Source organism: Scylla paramamosain, unplaced genomic scaffold, assembly GCF_035594125.1.
Source record: "Scylla paramamosain isolate STU-SP2022 unplaced genomic scaffold, ASM3559412v1 Contig27, whole genome shotgun sequence".
In the NCBI taxonomy this organism is placed as follows: domain Eukaryota; kingdom Metazoa; phylum Arthropoda; class Malacostraca; order Decapoda; family Portunidae; genus Scylla; species Scylla paramamosain.
This window is the reverse complement of record NW_026973692.1, coordinates 320,001-334,357: the sequence shown is the minus strand read 5'-3', so window position 1 is coordinate 334,357 and position 14,357 is coordinate 320,001. Positions and strand designations below refer to the sequence as shown.

Here is a 14,357-nt window from a genome sequence, read left to right as displayed (position 1 = left end):
ATGTTCAGTAGTTTCATCCCCAAAGTATCACATAGCTCATTTCCTTCCAGTATGCCAATAAGCAAGTAATTCTTAGTATCAAATATGGCAGCTACACGGTGGGTTCATATTGGGCAGTAGAGGCGACTACGCATGATACACAAGCAGATGCACCCTGGGAGGAGTTTTCATCATGAATTGTATGAGCTAAATTCTCTGATAACAGCATTAATTTATCTACTTAAGAAATTACATACAATATGAAAGGAAGCTTTCTGAAACTATTCTTGGTACTGAGAATACTGTATCACTTAAAAGGATAATATTTACATATCACTGCTTTATTTCTACTGAGGGACAAACACTGATTTGATACAACTCAAGCTTAACCTCCTCTACACTGAATGCACCTGCTTTAGATTTTCCGAAACTCACCTTAATCTTGGGGACAGGCACTCGAAAACTTTGTATCTTTTACGTCTACTAAGACTTAGATTTTCCAAGCTGCCATCTGACCTGTGGAAAACATCTGCTCATTAGAAGAATAGTTAGAACAGTACCACAGTTAACTTTTCAAGATTATCAGTCTCCAGTAAATAATGAGGAAATTATCAAAACTAGCCACTGAAGTTAAAAAAAATTATGTAACTAAAACACTTTGATATATTTAATAATTTGATGAAAAGTATAATTATGTTCCTTACAAAGACTTAATATCCAATGATGTATTTAAAAGAAAACAATATTCTATATGTACTACAAATAAAAGTGTTGAAAGCTCAAGACATTATTTGAAAAAGTGCCTTTAATGACTGATACCATTAAGGTCACTATAATACGAAAAATAGTCACTTCAGTGCCTAATACAGTAAGATTTTGCGTTCTTTAGCTCGTCCAATGCTAACATCGTACATTTACAAAACCTATGTTTTGCATACCAAGCATTTGCACTCATATGACATCTCTTCTCCCAGTTTCAATGAAGTGTATGGTAGGAAACTTGGATCCTTATGACAATGCCACATAAATTCTGACCTTTACTCATTGGTTTGAAGTAATAAGGACAGATATGATGGCTGACATTGCCTCACATTTGACTCTGTACTTTTACCAGTTTATCACAATGCTTTTTCACACAAAAGGCATTTCCATGTCTCTATTCATGTCTCTTTCTCTTTAGAGAGAGAGAGAGAGAGAGAGAGAGAGAGAGAGAGAGAGAGAGAGAGAGAGAGAGAGAGAGAGAGAGAGAGAGAGAGAATCAGTTGGTGATAATATGGCTGTGTTTGCCCTGTGCAACTAGAAGAAATGCCATCCAACTAACTTGCAGGTTTCTGTCAGGTAAATTCTTGATTTCACTTAGCATTAGGGTGGGATTTTGCCAAGAGATTAGAAAAAAATCAAATTAAAAAAAATGAAAAAAAAAAGCATGGATCATGCATGTTACGTACTGTGTATGTTAATGCTGTAATAGTTAAAAATCATTCCCATAACTGCTTTGGTATATTCTTTCTTAAGAGCTATTAACAGCCTTTTATAACCTATTCAATTAATCTTATTTCCTCAAGTCATATCCCACAATTCAATTCGAAGTTACTGATGTAGTAGTGATTTGGTTCTCTGAATACATTGTTGAATTCTTTCATTTATTGATGAACCTAATTGTGGGATCTCAGCAATCTGTATATTTATAATATTCATACTGCTCTCTTGAAATGGTTTCTGGGCACTTCTAGAGCTTGTAGGTTAGAAGCATACACAGGACATTCCTATTTGCTCAGAGTTAGAGTGGGCCATGAATGAAGGTATCAGTGATATACAATGGTGCTGAACTAATTTTTCATCCTGTAAGAGTCCACAGCAGGGCAAGGCCTCTTCACATGGCTAGAACACACTGAGCTATATACCAAGCCACAATACTAGCAATATGGTTATGAAATGCATCATTTGTTCACATGAATGAACAGCAGACACTCATGAAGAAAAAATCACAACAAACATTTGGATGAGTCAATGATACCAAAACCATATTCCCATCATTTCCATCAGTAAAGGGAGCATTGTGTGAACGAAATTGTTTGATTTGTACCAAATAACTCACAGAATCACCAGCAATGGGCATATTAGCTTCTGATAAGACATATATGTGTGTGTGTGTGTGTGTGTGTGTGTGTGTGTGTGTGTGTGTATTTACCTGGTTACATTTACCAAGCTGTATTGTACAGGGCATGAGACAAAGCTCATTTTGTCCTGTCTCCATAACCCTATTTATCCAGTTTCTTTTTAAACATGTGTACACTGTTTGCCACAACCATTTCTTCCTTCAAATCATTCCAGTTTCCAATAGTCTGATACAGGAAACCATATTTCTTGAAGTCTCTCAAACATCCACTCTTCTTTAATTTCTTCTCATGCCCCTTTGTCCATCTCTCTCTCTCTCCATCTCTATCTTGTAGCAAGTAATTTCTGTCTATTCTTTTTATATTGTTTACTAACTTGTACATTGTTATCAGGTCTCCTCTTCCTCTTCACTCTTGTAGTTTTGGTAATCCCAACTCTTCAAGTCTTTCTTGATAGTTTAAGTCTTTCAATTCTGGTACCATCTTTGTCACTATTCTCTGTATTCTTCCCAGTTTCTGCATATCGTTTTTTTTCTATGTGGAACCCAAAATACTGCTTCAAATTCTAATTTGGGTTGTATCAAGCTTGTTATGATTTTCTTGATAATTTATTTATCTAAATAGTTAAATGCCACCTTAATGTTTGTTGACAAGCTGTATGTAGAGCTGAATATTTTGTTTATGTCCCTTTCAGGTGATAGTGTGTCCTGGATCATTACTCAAAAATATTTTTCTTCATTGCTTTTTGTTATTATTTCTCCTCTCATTTTGTGATTCCATGAAGGTCTCTTTTTACTTTATCCTATTTCCAACATGCAGCATTTTCTGGCATTAAATTCTAGTTCCATCTTTGGCTCCATGCATGTATCTTGTCAACATCCTTTTGTAACTCCTTGCAGTCATTTTCATCCTTTATTATTTTCATTATTTTTGCATCATCAGGAAAATGGCTTATATAACTATTTAGATCCTCTGTCATATCATTTACATATATCTGAAACATAAAAGGTGCCAACACAAATCCTTGCAGTACCCCACTTGTCACTTTGTGACAACTTGAATTAGTGTCTCTGATTAATGTTCTCATTTCCCTCCCTTGTAAATAATAATCCATCCATCTCAATACTGCTCCCTTTAGTCCTCCTTCATTCTCTAACTTCCACGTAAGGCTTTCATGGAAAACTTTATCAAATGCTTTTTTGAGATCCAGGTATACTGCATTATCTCATCCATCCCTCTCTTGCACTCATATAAAAACTCAGTAGATTTGTGACACAGGATCTCCCTTTCCTGAATCCAAATTGCTTTTCTGTAATTATTTTCTCATCTAAATATTGCACCCATCTATCTTTAATTACTATTTCACAAAACTTGCCTACAATACTTGTTAGTGACACTAGTCTACAATTTAATGTTTCCATTTTAATTACCCCCTTGTATACTGGCACTATGCTGGCCCTTTTCCATTCCCTTGCTACTCTTTCTTCTCTCAACGAGTTGTTAATTATATCTCATATGAGTTCCTCTATTTGTTCTCTGCATTCTTTTAATATCCATCCTGATCTGATCCCATATCTTTTCTAACATCCAATTCTTCAAATAGTCCCTTGATTTCTTGTCTCTTTACTTGTATCTCCTGTGTTCCCTCATTGTGATACTATTTTCAGTGCCACAAAATCGGTTGCCTTTGTAAACAGATTGAAAATTCTCATTCATTAGTTCACTAATCTCTTCAGTAGTTTCATAAATTCTTCCTTCTCTTTTTAACTTGTTTATGTCATCCCTGTGTTTCATTTTTCCATTTACATATCTGTAGAAGAGTTTGGGGTCTCCCTTGCATTTTTTTACTATGTCACTCTCAAAATTTCTTTCTTCTCTTCTTATTCATTCCTTGGCTTTCTGTATTCTTTCCTAGTATTTCTGTTCAGATTTTTCATAATTTTCCTCCATGCCCTGTCCTTTTTCTTCTTTGTTTTTACACACTTGGCATTATACTATTCATGCTTCCCAATTTTCACTTTATAACTTGGCACAAACTGTTGCACCTCCATTCTATACTTCCTCAAAAATATCTTACATTTTTCTTGCACTATTTTGCCTTTAAATAGCTCTTTCCAGTTAATTTTTCCATACAATTTATTAAGATCTGCAAAGCTTGCCTTAGCTTATTTCTGTCCCCCATTTCTAAATTGTTCATTCCTGTGCAACAATGTTTCCTTCTGTAGTACTATTTCTATTGTCACATGAGCATTTCTTCCCAGTGGACTCAGACAAAGTATACTTGGTCTACTTTCTGGGGGTTTTCATAAATTTTAATTGTGATGGTTCTTCTCTCCACTGTCTCATTGTATTCACCATCATGGTTTTGCATAAAATTTTCACTCCATGATGCAACATTTTCTTTCATTTCCATCTCCTCCCAGTTAATTCTTTTAGTGATAAAAGCACTTTGATACTTTTCCTTATCATTTTCTCTTTGCTATTTCTTGTTTCTAGCTGAATAGTTTTATATCTATTAGTTTCCCATGCATTACTTTTCGGTGGTATGTATGTCACAATAACTTTCCTTTTTTCACTTCTTTTGATTTTAGAGTGTGTGTGTGTGTGTGTGTGTGTGTGTGTGTGTGTGTGTGTGTGTGTGTGTGTGTGTGTGTGTGCGCACACATTTGTCTACCCAATGGTAGTTGCTTTTGTCACAGGCATAGGACAGGATTTGAGCTAAGCTCATGTTGTCTCATCTGTTTTTTTTTTTTTTTTTTTCTCTAGCTTAAACTTGAAATCATGGATGTTCCTTGCTCTCACCACTTTCTTCTCCATTTAATTCCAGCTATCAATATTTTGGAAAAGAAAAGATTATGAATAAATAAATATAATAATGAATAAATGAAAAATAACATTACTTAACTACCTACCTCTTAAAATTCATATTCATATCTCTTGGTGTTTCCATCATCCCTTACCAAAAGATCTATTTTTTTTTTCCAGTAACCTTAATACATTTTTCCTTTAATGTTACAACAATCAGTTTTGCTAGTCCTGCTTTATACCTGCTACTTTAAACTATTCTTTTCTTGTAAAGTAAACAAACAACTGGCATGTATTTATTTACTTGTATTTACCTAAGTACATTTTTACAGGACTGAGTCAAGCTCATAATATCCCTGTAGTTCATCTAATTAGAGTATATGAGTACTCTTTATTTGATGAAAGCTTGTGCTGTTCTGTAACTGTACCTATTTTTGTCAAACTTAAGATCATGGAGGTTCCTTGCTTATATAACCTCTATATTGAACTATTTTTAAATATCAATATTTTGTACTTGAGAACCTAAATGTCTTAATATGTTTGTATGCCTAATCTCTTACTGCTTATACTCATAAACTCTTTTTCTTTCATCAATAAACATATTCTTTGTCCACATTTTTAATCTGCTACTGCTTTAAACATCACATCAAATCCACCTTTCTTTTCTTTCTTCTTTCTTTGTCATTCAATATCTCATATGTGAACTGTTTTGAACTTGGCACCAACCTAGTTAAAACTCTCTATGTCACTCTGGTTTTTGTGCACATGTGCAAAACTGTAACAAATCAGGACATTCAAAACAATGTGAAGCCCATGAGAAATTGGCACTAGTCAAGAATGGGGACATTTTAGACTAAAATTGTATCAAATGAATTGCAAAACTCCATCTGATTCTGCTTTTTTTTCCATTTTCTCATGACAAACTATTCCAAGAGAGGAATATTGACATCTCCAGAACTAAACTAATTAACCCAACAGAATTCTTTTTCATACCTTCTTTTGAGGAACAACAATTAAGCAAGAATCTTTTATTTTCTTAGTGTTTGTAATTATTACCCAGACTTCAGTCATGTCACTGCCTATTATTACATTACTCCTTAAAAAGTATAGACAAATCCTAATCAATCTAATAATATAAGATTGCAAGAACTTATGGACTACTTAGCAGAAGCAACAGAACCTCATATACCTAATCAAATCTTAAGTTCTAAATCAATGCAACTAGGTTACCTACAAAATATGTAAAATTAGAAAAATTAGTATAAATAATGAAATCATGATTGTATTGCACGATAATTCATACATGTTTCTATTTATGGCCTTCTCCCAAACAAGTATGGTGGCGCACATCTGCACACACACATTCAAGCACATGCATGCACGCACACACACACACACACACACACACACACACACACACACACACACACCCAAAATTTTCTATAGATATGTAAATGGAAAAATAAAGCATAGAGATACTATTACAAAGCTGAAGGAAAATGGAGAAATTTATGAAACCACACAAGAGATGGCTGAGATACTGAATAAAAGCTTTAAGTCTGTATTTACAAGAGAAACTGTCTTTGCATCACTGGGAGATGAGGAACAACAGAAAGGAATAGCAAACATACAAGTGGAAAGAAAAGAAATTAAAAGACTACTGGAAGAGCTAGATACTAGGAAGGCGATGGGGCCAGACGAAGTAAATGGATGGATATTGAAAGAATGTAGAGAGGAATTGGAAGAACCAATATGGGAGATAATTAACAGTTCTTTAAAGGAAGGAAAAGTACCAAAGGAATGGAAGAGAGCAAATATAGTACCGTTATACAAAGGAGGTAATAAAATGGAACCACTGAATTACAGACCAGTCTCACTCACGAGTATTGTAAGTAAACTCTGTGAAATAGTCATTAAAAACAGATGGGTGCAATATCTTGAACAAGAAAATATAATAACAGAAAAACAATTCGGTTTCAGGAAAGAGAGATCTTGCGTAACAAACTTACTGAGCTTTTATACAAGAGTAATAGATAAACTACAAGAGAGAGATGGTTGGGTTGATGCTGTCTATTTAGATCTGAAAAAAGCTTTTGATACAGTTCCACATAAAAGACTCATATGGAAACTGGAACATCGAGGAGGGCTAAAAGGAAAAATACTTAAGTGGATGAAGGATTATCTCCAAGGTAGGGAAATGAGCACAGTAATCAGAGATAATAAATCAAGTTGGTGCGAAGTAACAAGCGGAGTACCACAAGGGTCTGTGTTGGCACCTATAATGTTTCAGGTCTATATAAATGATATGACGGTGGGTTTAAATAGCTACATTAATATGTTTGCAGATGATGCAAAACTGATGAAAGTAATAAAGAACCAAGAGGATTGTGAGGAACTACAGAGGGATATTGATAGAATTTATGAATGAAGTAAACGATGGAAATTAGAATTCAATATAAAGAAGTGCCATGTAATGGAGATGGGAAGAAGTAAAAGGAGACCTTCATGGGAGTATAAGATGGGAGGTATCACAATACCAAAGAGCAAAGAAGAAAAAGACTTGGGAGTAATAATTCAAGACACGCTTTCACCAGAAAAACACATCAATGGAATATTTGGCTCTACATATAATTACAGAAGTACATGAGACTTACCGTAGGTTAGTTGAAATGTGCTTCGGATTTTGCGAGGCACATCAGGTCTGCTAGATGGTAGAGTTCACATGAGATACACTACACTTCGCCACACAGTCAGTCTTTAAAGATACAACTACCCACATGAAATATTATCTCCCAACCCTTCCAGTCCTTGAATTTTTGTTGTGTAAACCAAGAATCATCAATTAACAAAGGGAGGGAGTGGAGGGCATGTGAACTCTACCATCTAGCAGACGTGATGTGCCTCGCAAAATCCGAAGCACATTTCAACTAACCTACGGTAAGTCTCATGTACTTCTGTAATTTTACTTCGGCAAATCACTTGTCTGCTAGATGGTGCCGTTCACATGAGATTTTAAAGTCATGTGGGTGTTGTATGTAAAGGGTTCTGTCAAATTTCACATTTTGTAAATAGGTGTAAATAAAAGTTCCTATTACAAAAACCCCATTGTCATTTATGAAAATAGAACATGATTTTTACTGTTGATAACATTTCAAACCTTACATTATACTGAGCCTGGCACTGCTTGAAAAAGGGTCTATTTCCCCTTGTATATCCTTATTATAATATTTAGCAAATGTGGCTTCCTGCGTCCAACCAGCTTTTACCATGATGGTGGCAGTAGGCACATCCAGTGTCTTGGCCTTAGACACTGACACAGGTCTAATACTACCTGCTGTGTACCTCTTGGTATCAATCCCACACTTACATAACATGGTCTTAAGCCACCTTGCCACCATGTCCTTAGAAACACCCCTATGGGGTTTTATATAACTTATGAGTAGTCTCCCATCTGCATTTCCAGATTCTGTCCTTAGTCTCTCAGTTCTTTCTATATATTCTTTCATAGCCTTAACTACACATAATCTGTAATCCTGAGGATAAGCTTTAAATACAATAGTACGAACATAAAATTTTGGCCTGCATTGCTTGATGTTACCTCCTAACAAAACTGAAACAGATTCTTCTCCAAATGCCATATTCACCAACAATAAGTGCAAAGTTTGGATCCTGGCTGCTTGTGTCATTGCCATCAGCATCACCATTTTTAGCGATAAGTCTTTCAGTGTTAGGCTGTGTAGTGGTTCCACGAGTCTTATCTTTTGTAATACAAGTTTCACATCCCAGGTCGTTGCGTACCTGGGTGTAGAAGGGCGTAAGTTGAAGACTCCCCGCAGAAATCTGTTGACAAGTGGGTGATTGCCCGCTCTGCAGCCTTCCACCATAATTCCTATTGCAGATAGAGTCCCTCTCGCCGTGTTAATGCTTTCATAACCCACATTCCTTTGAAAGTTACGAGACAGAAAGTTTAATATATCTGCTATAGATGGTGCAATGGGATTAATGTTCCCTCTACTACAAAAGAGTGTCCACCTCTTGATGTGAGTGTTGTATTGTCTACCTGTTGCTGGTTTCCAAGAGGCCATAATGATTTCTGTACCTTCTTTAGATATGCCACGTTCTCCAAGTTGTTTCCGGACAACTGACAAGCCATCAAATTTGTGTGTTTCATTATTGGGTGTTCCTCAGCAGTTGACGGATGCATTAGCACATTTTTCCTTCTCTGTATGACCCGAGGGTCGTCTACTAGCATCCGAAGGAGCACCCCCATCCACAGTTGTGATGGCCAAAGTGGCACTATGATCCATCCTCTGGTCCTTTCCTCCCTTAACTTCAGCAGACATCTAGAGATCAGAGAGAAGGGAGGAAAGAGGTAAACCAATTTAAATTTAGCCCACGGAATTGTAACTGCATCAGTATATGCAGCCTCTGGATCTGGTGTCCATGCACAGAATGGAGTCATTTGTTTGTTCAAACGTGAAGCGAATAGGTCTATACAAGGATTCCCAAATATAGAACACAATTCTTTAAATATCATCTCATTCAGCTGCCACTCATGTCCGTCATTAAAGTAACGTGATGCCTCGTTGGCCATGATGTTACATTTGCCTGGTATGTGGGAAGCTGTCAGCCATACCCCATTACTAAGACACCATTCCCAGATGTTCCTACTAATGTCATCACAAACTATTGACTTAACACCTCCCATCTCATTCACTTAATTAATCGCTGTGGTGTTATCACATAACACCCTGACTTGTAAACCTCTAAGGAGATGTGTAAAAGATCTCAATGAGAATAACATAGCCAATAATTCACGCATTAATGTGCGAACGCACCTCTTCAGGGGACCATCTGCCATTGGTAGTGATGCTATTTTGGCAACCTGCCCCTCCTAGATTTTAAGCATCTGTGAACAACTCAGTATCTGGTGCATTTCTGAATATTTTCCTGTTTTGATTCTCCAATTCCTTAATCCACCAGTTTAAATCTGTTCTAATCTCCTCTGTAATGTTCATCCATCTATTAAAGTCTCCACATGCCTCTTCCAAAGCCTTGATCTTTGCTCTTTCCATCCTCCTATAGTGCAACTTCCCCATCTCTACAGCTGGGATTGCTGCCACCAGCAGGCCAATCACTCTTGCCACAATTCTAATTTTTTCTATGTCTATTGACTAAAAGAGAGCAATGCTGTATAATCTCATCCCTCCTACGCGCCGGCAAGATAACTGTCATGGCCACCAAATCTATCACGTTACCTAAATACTCAATACGCGTAGTGGGACTTAAAACAGATTTCTCCACATTTATGCAGAAACCTACACTCTGCAACAACTGAATGTTCTCGGCAAAGAGCTACTATACAGAAGCGAATCATCAATATAAATAGTGATGTTGTGGCTTTTATGCCTAAGTGTAGAGAAAACTGGCTTCAGAAGTTTTGTAAATAGACGAGGACCATCCGAAAACCCGTTAGGTAGACATGTGAACTGGTAAATCTTATCCAACCATCTAAAACACAGATATTTTTGTTGTTCCTCTGCAATTTTTACTGAATAATAGGCTTTCTTAAGGTCTATAGAAACCATATAATCTCCTTGACTAAGCAACTGTAATACTTGTTCAAAATTTTCCATTTTAAAATGAGTATATTCTACATGCCTGTTCAGTTTTCAAGATTTAACACCATCCTATAATCCCCTGTCTTATTCCTCACTAAAGACATACTGTATATCCTCTCTAAATAAATATCTGATATTAGCTTCATCTATATTCAGATGACAATGTTCCACCATATCCAAAATGAACAGGTCACTTGTAATCACACGTCATTTATTGATAAACTTGTGAAGTTGCCCAGCCTCAAATTGTTCTTTCGCCTGGGTTAATGCCGGGGGATAAGTTGACCCCGGCCTCTCACGTTTTTTGTTGTCCAAGCTTGAGCAGGGTAGGAGCGCCTGTGTTCACCACTGGAGGGCATCCTGCTAAAACCATACGGCTGATATCTGGATGGGAATCCACAGGAGGAGGCCTTGGCAAAAAAGTTACATTGTTTACCTCCACCAAATCTGCCACTGCTTGCAGTCCAAGATGTAGGCTTCTTAAAAGTGAATTTGGTTTTCAGCCTTTCTGCCTCCTCAATATTTCTGCTGGCTTGTGACAGGTCATCCCCAAACAATAGACCCGTCATGGGAGCCTTGTCAGCACACAAATGAGAATATTTGGGATTAATGTCCCTCTTTATGATATGTCGCCTGTTCAAGTTATTTCTGTAGTGGGCATTACCCAATAATGCTAATGCACCATTGAGCATGGCCACCTCATTTGCAATAATTTGGTGCTCTTCATCACGTGCCACCTTGTCTAGCACAGTAAGCGATTTTACAACAATAGTAGCTGCCTTGGTAATATCTTTTTTCCCACTTCCCTTAAGCGGAAGTCTGCCTTCTTTGCCTCTGCAGGCAGTGCGTCCAGGACCCGTGGGTTGCAATCCATTTGAGTTAATGCATGGCAGTTATTTGGTCTAAATGTCACCTCATCCTCTACAATGGCTTTGTAATCTTCCTGCCTCATGCCATTAATAAACAGGTGGTTCACCATTGCAGCAATTTCCTTGTCAAGTTCTTTTGAGACAGTTTCCATGGGTCCATAATTCTTAGCACCTTGTAACAATATACTATCATGAGGAACATCCCTCTGGATTTCCTCTTCCTCATCACTGTCCTCCCTCAGTGGAGTTCTAAATCCAGAAAATCCTGCCTGTGATTCCTGAGAATCAGGCATCAAAGTATTATTTGACACTTACAGGGGAGCATTGTTATGAACTGCTTTTGACTTCACAGCCCCATTTTCCTTCTTAAGCTTGTCCATGTCTTTCCTCAACTCAGTCAAAGCATCCATAATCATGCCCAAAGAAGGCGCATTGCTGTCTTCACCAGCGTATTTTGGAGAAGGGGAAGGTGACCGAGAGTAACTTAACCTCTCATGACGAGTAGAACGGCTCTTAGATCTGGATCTTTCTTCATGTTTACTCCCCTTGTGTAGTTCCTTTACCTTAGCTGAGGTGCGTGGCAAGCTGGTAGTTCTGAATCTCTCAGGACTGGGGCAAGCATCAGAAGGCGTCCTAGACATGGCGGCTAATGTTAACAAGATGCCACCCCTTTTAACAGCAGTTCCTTTTATAACCCCACGGGTGCCTTAACCTCACACACAGGGTAACTTTAAATCAAAAACTCCTTCCTTATAATAATCCGGGAAGTCAAATGCCCCCAGGCTTGTAAATAAGGCAATATTCCTCTTGCCCCAATAATGGGTAACAAGATGGAACCATCTCGCACCTATGTCAGCTCACGAGTGCCCAAATATGGTCATATTTGCCAATAATCCGCCTTATATCAAGTAACGGATATCATATAACCAATAATCCGCCCTTATACAAGGTAACGGATATTTATAGTCCACAATCCACCCTTAATTCAGGTAACGGATTCAAATAGGCAACACTCCGCCCTTATCAGGTAACGGATATCCACAGGCAATACTCCGCCCTATAATCAGGTAATGGATAATTAAAGACAATATTCCACCCTTATAACAGGTAATGGAAACCATAATACACAATCCAAACAAGAAAACTTTAATATTCCTATCACTCACCGATAACAAAAGTCGTAACAACTTAACAGGAGGCGAGACCGACGTCCGACTTGTGTGGTGTCTGCGCAGTAACTGACTGTGTGGCGAAGTGTAGTGTATCTCTCATGTGAACGGCACCATCTAGCAGACAAGTGATTTGCCGAAGTAAAATTTGCTAACAAATATCAGGGTGGCATTTAATTACCTAGACAAAGAAATGATGAAGAAAATCATAACACACATGATACGTCCCAAACTGGAATACGCAGCAGTGGTATGGTCTCCACACAAAAAGAAAGATATAAGGAAATTGGAAAGAATACAAAGAACAGCTACGAAAATGATACCTGAATTGGAAGACCTAAGTTACGAGGAAAGACTGGAAGAAATTGGATTACCAACACTGCAAGAAAGAAGGGAAAGAGGAGACCTGATAACAATGTTCAAATTAGTAAATGGCATGGAGAAGATAGACAGAGATGACCTAGTTGTAAAAGTGGAGGAAGGAGATAGACGTACAAGAGGACATATGAAGAAATTAAAGAAGAGTCATTGTTTGGGAGATATTAAGAAATACAGCTTTCCGCATCGAACGGTTGAAATATGGAATAACTTAAAAGAAGAGGTAGTTGTGGCAAAGAGTGTGCACATGTTTAAAGAGAAATTGGACAAATTCGGGTATGGAGACAGGACTAATTGAGCTTTGGCTCGGACCCTGTACTATACAACTAGGTAAATACAACTAGGTAAATACACACACACACACACACACACACACACACACACACACACACACACACACACACACATGCACACAAAAAAAAAACAAAAAAAAAATGAATGCATGAACACACTCAAAGTTTTAGTTTGAATTAAATTTAAAGCCAAAGATAATTAAAAGCTAAATTTACATGGCAAGCCTTCTGATAAATATAAAATTTAATGGAATGGTGCACAAAATTCAGTTTTACATAAGCCATGATCAAGAAAATGCACTATCCTTTACTCTTGTGTACATGTCAGGTTTACAAATGCAAAAAACAGCACAGTCCATCAATACCCTATGCTAATGGACTGTACTGCAGAAGTGAATTAATTAATGTCAAGATGATGCCTTAGGTATGGTCTTCAATGCGGCCTTTTGTGAGGTCAAGACTCATGGGTATAGCCACCCTAGCATCCTTTGCCAAAGATTCCACACAGCACAATGCACAGCACCACACTTCTACAGTAAAAATAATATGTCTTCAGTTTTTATAAAAAAAATAAATAAATAAATAAAATAAGTAAATAAAAAGTTAAACTGCATACTTTCAAATTAATTTTACAAAGTTATCTATCAGAAATGCCCTGCATTATACACTAAAGGCTCTATGACCATGACCATTTAGATATCATCAGAGTCGTATCTTAAATTTTATATATATATATATATATATATATATATATATATATATATATATATATATATATATATATATATATATATATATATATATATATATATATATATATATATATATATATATATATATATATGACTTACAACAATAAAAGATTTATTGTGTTCTATATTTTCCCTGTGGCTTTTCTGTTTAGTGTAGTGGGGAGCATGGATCTTAAAAAAGCTATCATAAAAATGTATTTTGTGAAAGGATTTGGAGACTTGGATAGAAATTGGAGACTTGAGCATATGCTGTACAATGAATGGACTTATGAAGAATATAAACAAAAAATAATCAATTAGTATGATTTGATTCACTGTATAGAATAAAAGAAAAAATTGTAGGAATTAAGGATTTCAATACAAAATCCTAACAA

The 14,357-nt window shown here is 36.7% G+C and overlaps 1 protein-coding gene across 1 annotated transcript in view; it reads right to left on the bottom strand.

Moving 5' to 3' along the window:
• Window positions 1–14,357, bottom strand: part of LOC135097639 (calcium-dependent secretion activator-like) — a 267,744-nt gene that overhangs the window by 213,201 nt on the left and 40,186 nt on the right. The window contains exon 6 of the mRNA XM_063999592.1: window positions 415–495. Within this exon, the coding sequence (XP_063855662.1) occupies window positions 415–495 (81 nt within the window). The remainder of the gene's footprint in view (window positions 1–414; window positions 496–14,357) is intronic.